General features: G+C 42.8%; 1 protein-coding gene across 4 annotated transcripts; it reads right to left on the bottom strand.

The window, feature by feature from the left end:
• Positions 1-932: 932 nt before the first annotated feature.
• LOC105192132 (uncharacterized) lies at positions 933-7,464 on the bottom strand. 4 transcript variants are annotated; one of them, XM_011156038.3, is made up of 10 exons: positions 7,182-7,464; positions 6,938-7,096; positions 6,362-6,487; positions 5,489-5,640; positions 5,265-5,375; positions 5,134-5,194; positions 4,753-5,045; positions 4,501-4,632; positions 3,312-3,533; positions 933-3,196 (listed from the first exon to the last, which is right to left on the bottom strand). In XM_011156038.3, the coding sequence occupies exons 2-10, from the start codon at positions 7,060-7,062 to the stop codon at positions 2,043-2,045; spliced, it is 2,376 nt and encodes a 791-aa protein (XP_011154340.1). In that variant the 5' UTR covers positions 7,063-7,096; positions 7,182-7,464; the 3' UTR covers positions 933-2,042. The 4 variants fall into 4 exon arrangements, with proteins under 4 accessions (XP_011154340.1, XP_025161204.1, XP_011154339.1 ...); XM_025305419.1 differs by having other exon boundaries at positions 6,362-6,434; XM_011156037.3 differs by having other exon boundaries at positions 6,938-7,464.
• Positions 7,465-8,045: the final 581 nt, after the last annotated feature.

Below are 8,045 nucleotides of genomic sequence, written 5' to 3'. Positions count from 1 at the left end.
AGCAGTATACCTATCAGATAAGACTAAAGTTTGAATGTAGATGTGTAGCGAAATTCACAAATATTTTAACGACGAGTCGCTTAAACCTTTGCTAGTCTCTTCAGCATCTGTGTGTTATTTTAGTACAGGATAAACTGACTGAAATTTAGCAAAGCAGATTCGGGTATTCTTAGCAGACCGTTCATGAGTGACAAAGAAAACAAGAATCGTTCATTCTCAATATAATTCGATGGAAAATTGCAAAGCTTTAAAGAGACGTATGTTGAAAATTTCACACGGCCTCCAGTGTAGTTTTAAAGGTGATACTTCCTCAGAACTTTATCCTATATATTAAAATCAAAGGACCTCTGCCCCTTCCCCAAGATGTGTAATACTTTCTATATAACCACTAGAGTAATATTTACATCGGTACTGTCACTTCGGCTCTTGTCGTAAACAATTACCGCACAAGCGCGCAAGAGTCGCTCGCAAATGTGATCATTTGAGATGCGCTCCTAACATCGGAAAAAAAATATAAGCAAACCATTGTGCAAACAAATGTACGGACGACCTAGTGATTAATCAAAAAAGAAAACAAAATTAATATAACTCGGTCGTCTGACGCATTGAGATAAACATATTAGTGATTTCTCTCTCTCTCTCTCTCTCTCTCTCTCTCTCTCTCTCTCTCTCTCTCTCTCTCTCTCTCTCTCTCTCTCTCTCTCTCTCTCTCTTGCGCGCCCGCACAATATACGTCTTTGATTACGTTTCAATCTCCATCTTTTCCTCGTAAATTATATTAATTTGACGAACATCTTAAAGAATATCAGCTGATTCGCGTCATCGATGAACGGTAAAACGCAACAATACGTTATATATATATATATATATATATATATATATATATATATATATATATATATATATATATATATATATATAGTTTTGCGTAAACGATGTTAAAATAAATAATAAATTTCTAAAATATAACTCTCTATTTCTGCGCGTACGAGGTTATGTATAAACTCTATATATACATATACTTAGCGGGGATACAAACATTATAAACAAAAAGCGCGTAGACTACTACATGGTGTTCCTCTGACAGGTAGAGCGCGACTTTCAAGAGTCGCTTTCGGCGAAACGGGACGAGAAATAAATACGTATCGCATTTATATCGTGTAGTTATGGTTCGGTTCCTGTTATTGTGAATGTGCGCGTGCCGTTACGCGGCTGTCCTTACGGTTTATGGTAAATGCGTCGACAATAACAGTACGTCTATTGAAGACAGACAAAAATAGCAAGAACCTTCTTTCTCTTGATCCGTAAAATTACTCTCACTGTCTGTCTTCGTCAGTCTTATCCTCATTATCGTACGTAATTACCGCGACGTGACGCGAAGCGAAGCGAGAGAGCGCTTTTCGGTCATGTCGCTCGTTGAATCGCGAATAAAAAAACGGGGAAGTCTCGAATTTCGTTTTCTCCGATCCCGGAGTGGTGAGATTGCGTCGAAACGGACACTCGAAGCTTGTTCTTTTCAGCCACACTGGGAAGGAACTTCGTTCCTTTCTCCCTCCGATGCTGCGCTATACAGGGTGTCCCGTTATTTGCACGTTAATCTCCATGAAAATTTTTGAGGAAGGCCTATGACATTTTTTTCAATGTTCAACATAACACATGTTTAAAATTCGGATGAAGATTTCGCTGAAACAAAGTCCACTTGAGAGACGGATCGAAGAAAATAACTTTATTATCCACTTAGTCGCGAGAAACTCCGCTCTTCTCGACGGCTCTCGTATCTCGAAGACTACCGTATGCCTCGACATTGTTGCCGACGAGAAAGTTTCGATATTTTCCTAAGAAAATAGCGTTACGTAAATCACCGGACACCCCGTATACCTGTTTCACTTCAGAAGCGAAATATGCCAGTTGGTCCAGCCCAAAAGAACAGGATCCCAAAAGAACAGGATCAAGTCACTTTGATTATCACGTACACGGCGAACATCGTCGATCGATCGAGCGATCTGGACCGCCCGATCGAAATGGGCGAGACGACGAACGCGTTACACCTGGACGTACTGTTCGTCGTCGGTATCGCCGTTGCTCACTCGTTCCACGGAATTTCCCACATCGATTTTCTCATAATCCGTCTCCGTCTCCGCCGTCTTCTTGTTCTTCACCTTCTCGTAGCCGTCGGCGTTCGCGTCCGATAGGAAATTGTTCACTTGCTCGTACGGCGGTTCCTCGCTCTGCGTCACGCTCATGTACTTGACGCTCTCGTAATTTGGGTCACCGTGGCAGACGGACTCGTAATTGGGGTCCGTGTCGCTGTCGCCGGGTCGACAGACGGACGCGTAGTTCGGCTCTCCGGTGTCGTGCGGCATGCTCTCATAATTAGGCTCAGAATCCGTGTCCTGGTCCAGCTCGACGCGTCTTCGCAGCCTCACCTTCTCGTAGCCGGGGTCCTCGCTGCTGGCGTTGCTCACTTGCCTGTGCTTGAACGGCACGGAGTACGTATCTGTGCTGTCTCTGACGACGGACAACAACGCGCCGCTGCCGCCGCCGCCGCCGGTTGCCGGATAGTCGTTCTCCCGCGAGCACTGCGGACGCAGCATCTCGTAATTCGGATCGGGGTTGGAGCTTGACGACGTCACGCCTCTCGCCAAGGAACTTCTCTTGCCGTTGTTGGAGTTGTTGACGGCCTCGTAGCCGTGGTCGATCTCCAAGTGCGACAGAACGGTGTTGTCTGCCGCGTCGGCTTTAGGCAATCTCGATGGATTGCCATCGCCCTCGGCGTGGAAGTTTGTCGCGGCGCTGACTGCGACGGCCGGGTAGTGCGCAGGATCCGGCTCCTTCTTTTGGATCTCCACGGATTCGTGGCTGCACCACGACGCCCGGCTGATCTCTATCAGGCTCAGTTTCCTGCAAGTGGTCGATTCGGGATACAGAACGTTATTGGCGGCTGGGTGAATATCGTTCTGCTGCTGCTCCTCCACCTCCCTCTTCTTCTTCATCACTTTCGCGTACATGTCCTCGAGGGACTTGCCCACCGACAGGGAGGACCTCGATCGGTCGTCGGCTTTGCCCTTCTTGTCGACGGACGCGTACATCTCCGAGCTCGCTTCAGGCGGCGGCGGTAGTGGAGAGTTTGCTTGACGTTTCTCGGGTTTGGGTGATCCAGGGTTGATGATGGAACTGTTGGCACTGGACGATGACGCTGAAGTGGAAAGAAGGGTGGCCGATAACGTGGTGATGATCAGCAATGAGCTTCGTATGGTGATTTGTTGCAACTTGTCTGAGAATTCGTTGCTACAATTGTGGTCATTCGTTACCTTGTCTAGAGTGGGCGTGGGCGACATGACGCAAGCTATCGACGCTCGGCGGTTGTGGAGCAGCGTGTGTTTCTTCCGTGCGAGAAGGGGGCTGACAAAACACCGTCTGCTCATGCTGCGCTACTCTTTGTACCTCCAACATCATCGGTTGAATTTGCGCGTACGTCTCGCTGCCGCTGGTGTATACTTTGTCCTGCTCATCAATAGCGGCGTACATTTCATCTGTGAAATGTACAATTTGGGGATCAATGTCGGGTCGCGTTAAACGACTCTTCTCGCGAGCCTAAAGCAGACCCTTTAGATATTCGGATCTACAAGTTTAAATCATAAAAAGATTCGTCTTCGTAGACAAATTTTATATAGAGGGTGACCTATTTTCAATACGTACCTAAGATATTTTTGAGTAAGTATATTATTAAAAAAAAAAAGATTTTAGACAAAAGTTTGAACAAGATCCGACTAAAATTAATGTTTCATTGTTCTTTTACAACCGGATAACTTTTGCCCAAAATATTTTTCGTAAAACACATTTGTTCTGAAATGTTGAAGATGAGCATTTAAAATTAAAAAAAAAAAAAAAAAAAAAAGAAATAAATAAAGGAATAATTTACTAACAAAATTATATGAAATAATTATTATTCAAATATATAAACGAGCACAATCGTTTCAGGTCGTTAAATTGCAGTTAAAAAAAAATATTGATTTATTGATGGTCAAATCCGCGAGAGGTTACTGTGTGTCTGTCTGGCTGGCAGATTCCATCACGAATTTAAACCCGAATTCGGATCCGATGCGTCAGTCATTCCCCGAATAACCAAAGAATAAAGCGTCACAGTTATCCGCTGTCTGAATAATCGAGTACTCAGATAGTGTCAGACCGCAGACTTCTATATACTGATTAGATTAATGACTCTCACATACCATATCTCAAGTGGGAGGGATATGAGAAGATATCGTATCATTTTGAATTTATTCGTGCACTTACAAATCACGTCGACAGTCACTGTAAGATCAATATTAATTTATGTAATGCATAATATAATTAAAAACTTAAAGATATCGTCAGACAAACAATATAGCATAATCAAAAGTCCATTCAATATATAGAAGTTTGTGTCAGAAATCCGAACGAATATTTCGGAGACCTACTCCAAAGCTTGTAAGCATAATAAAGCATTGCATAGCTTACCCGAATCGTCAGAGACAGTAGCATAATGAGGATCGATGATTGGCCGAGTCGATTGGTTTTGTCTATATGCTGCTTTGGTCTGTGCGATTATATTAGCTAATGGTTCCCTCACGCTTATGCTTGTGTATCCTTCTGCATTAAACAGACGCAAAAATTAGAACACACGATGAGTTTCAATACGTAACGAAATTACTGTTCACGCGTGAAATGACAGGTAGTGAGGAAAATTCGCGCGAAGAATGAGGTAATTACTCGAATCTTGGGAGTCACCGCTGAAGTGCTGCTGCGGGCTATTGTGCTGGGGCTGTGGTGGGTGCGGCAGCAGCATTAAGAGAGGCGGCGTCATGTAGGGCAAGTCTTGATTAGCCTGCACACCACCAGAGATAGCGTTGGCGGCCTGGATGTCGCAATGAGAGTCCGAGCTGAGGAGCGAATTGTGCGAGGACGATCTGCGGGTACGCGGCGGCGCTACCGGATTTCCGCTCGGCTGACCCATGGATGACGTCGACGGCTTTTCGATGTTCGCGGCTTGATTAACATTATTCCTGCGGCATACGAGAAGTGAAATGGCGCATACGTTCGCTCTGATAATGAAAAGAGAAAGTGTGAAAGGAACGCAGCAGGCGCTCGTACCTATTTACTTGACTAGCCTCAGTCTTCTGAACACTTTGAAGTTGCGCGTAAGGATGTTCAACTGAAACGGAGAGATATCAATAGTGTGTAATTACTCGGCAAATGTGATGAATGGCTTGATAAAAACACACCATTGTCAGAAATGGGAGACGCGAATCTGGCGTATTGATGAGAGGTGTCTTGTGTCACAGAACTTGGCTGGGAAGCTTCCTGCGTCTCCCTCTCGGATATCTGTTCTTGTCCTGCAAAAGATCATAGCGAATGAAATATGTAATTCACGATACAAGAGTCGTCGCTCCAATCTTATTATTTACTTCGATATTATCTATTCACATTATTCAGTAATATCATATACCTGTGTCTTGGACTGTGGCATATAATTCTGAATGGTCCCCCATGGTCTCGGTGGTCTCGTAAATATCCTGAGGTACCGACTCGGCTATATCTTCATGCTCTCTGCTCTTGTCTTTTGGAATATCCGGAAGACTTCTGTTGGCACTTGTAGTCCTACATAAATGAAACATCTCATTTAATTAAAGTATATTTTGCGTCTTATGTTAGAATGGATTAGTAGATTGAGCAAAATTAGTATACATTTTCATGTATTACATAATATTATAGGATTTTATTAGTCTTCCATCCAATGAAACGGTAGATCATTAGACAGACATTGGTGCTTTTTGTTTAATGGGATTAATATTTTTTTTAATCTTTATCAATAATGTATAATATGACATGGTGCATTGGGAATAATATAAGCTACCAAAATGAAGAAATATGGGCAAATGTGCAGAGGATTGTAGCGATGGTTAATCTCAATATATGAACAGATTTTAGATATTATTTATCATGCTGTGATAAGATTAATGCAATACCTTGTAAATTGTTAGTAGCAGTCTTTAATCTGTTTCCTTATCGTTAATAACACAAATCACTTGAAAGAGAGATTACAAGGCAAAAGTGATCAGACCATGAAACTAGATGAGTCTCATGAAACTAGATGAGGGAAACAACTAATCATCAATCTTCTACGATTCTGTGGCTGCTCACTTCTGGCTTAGGACCTTTCTTTCAACAGAGACAAGCACATACAAATTGTGTGATGTTTGAATAGCATTAAATAGTGGCAAATTATTCAAAATGTTAAAAGAAAAAGCAATGGAAATTAAAAGATGTATTTGCTAGTAGAGATTGCTGCATGCGGCCAAGTCACTTTTGAGGTAGGAACCTTTTTCCACCATCGTTGACATCTTGCACAACAACTTGGGTTACATCTGCTGTTGGAATTCTGTTGAAACCATCTGTTTCGGAATTATTCAGTGTTACCATACCAGCGAGCCCCAGAAACTCATTCCTGTCATAATATGATCGCAGTTGTACAACAAATACGAAATATGCAGATATACACATCTGTAAAAACTGACAGTGTTACAATCTACAAAGGAAAAATGCACTATGTGAAGACAGAAAACTGATATATAGATTTGTGCTGAAGTAACAATAAAAATTCTGCGCTACACATTTGTGAGAATTCATGTCATCGTCTGGGGTGGACCACACAATCTTGGTGAGCACAAGTTAGAAAAAAAAAAGAAAGAAGGAAAATGTACTGTGACGAAAGTAAATCTTATGAACAACTATCTAACGTTGCAGCATCCTTCGTTATACCTGCTAACAACAATTACACGGCGCAATGAAAATCAATGACGATACAAATTATTACAAAATCCAATCGAAACAAGTCAAATCTGCCGCATCGAATCTGACGATTCGCGACAGAGAGGAGGGCTCGCGATGCACTTACTTATTTTCGTTACGTCGGCAGCTGCAGATGCAGGCGACAACAAAGCCGAGGAACGACAGCAGGGCGCCGATCGAGACTGCCCAGTAACACCAGGCGTCATTTTCGTCGAGGAAAGGGTTTATCATGTTACAGGCTTCCTGCTGGACGCGCTCTCTTGTCCTGAAACGCGACCGAAAACGCCGCTGTCAGACCATCGCACGCGCGACATAACCTCAATGCGTGCGTCATGCGACGCTGAACACACCCAAGAGCGTTATTACGCACACGCCTATCGTACGGCTCGCCTACGATAACGGCCTCCGCAAAGTCCGCACATACTTCCTTCGAATGGCCTTCGAAGCCTACCCCGCTTGGATTTTCATTCTCCGGTAATAGGAATTCATCGTCAATTTAGAAAGTCTCTTATATATTTCCCGTTGATAAATGAAGAAAAAAAAAAAATCTACCCGACCTGCTGTTCGGTCGCGTCGTCGAATAACCAGGAACTTCGTCTAACTCGTCGCGTTGAATCGTATTATTTGAAATTGAAAAATACATTCGACTGGTCACCCCGGTAGTCGTGTTATTTGAAAACAACAATATTTCTTCGATATATCATTGAATCGTGGATTAAAAGTAAAAATGTCTGTCGACTTACTCCATTGAGTCGTGCTACTTAGGAAGGTAAAAGTCCGCTCGGTCCGTTTGATTTATTTATCGTTGATTTCGTACCGCGACTTTGCATGCATTTTACTGCCCGCTCTCGTCGAGCACTTGCATTAGATTGGCGTGTGTATTTTAAAATTTAAAAGAATACTCCAATCAAACGCTGAAATACTCAGTGAGCGGCTGTAATATTGAATACACGCCTTGAATTTTCGCTCTGGACAGTGGCGCCTCGTAACGAAGACATCGGTACTAAAAAATCGTAAGACAATTCGACAAGATCCTTTCCATTTTTGAGTATTATGTTGTTGTTGCAAGTGGGATAAACTTCCATTTTTCCCCTCACGTGTGTGCGTAAGCGCTGTTAAGTATTATTATTAATCTTTTATTAGACATCAAATAGTTATTGAAAAAGCGAACGAATCAATCGGAATATCTACGACGTGTGTCCTCGCGATGCGTT

This window comes from Harpegnathos saltator, unplaced genomic scaffold (assembly GCF_003227715.2).
Source record: "Harpegnathos saltator strain DR-91 unplaced genomic scaffold, Hsal_v8.6 scaffold695, whole genome shotgun sequence".
Taxonomy (NCBI): Eukaryota; Metazoa; Arthropoda; class Insecta; order Hymenoptera; family Formicidae; genus Harpegnathos; species Harpegnathos saltator.
Note: the sequence above shows the minus strand (reverse complement) of the source record. Positions and strands in the feature narration are given on the sequence as shown.

Bases quoted from the DNA above. Each gene is read 5' to 3' on its own strand.
- LOC105192132 (XM_011156037.3), bottom strand. From the start codon at position 7,062: ATGATAAACCCTTTCCTCGACGAAAATGACGCCTGGTGTTACTGGGCA. The intron at 5,641-6,361 runs GTTCCTACCTCA...TCATTTATGTAG, and splicing joins GTCAACGATGGTGGAAAAAG to GACTACAAGTGCCAACAGAA. The intron at 5,195-5,264 runs GTGTGTTTTTAT...TCTCCGTTTCAG, and splicing joins GTCTCCCATTTCTGACAATG to TTGAACATCCTTACGCGCAA.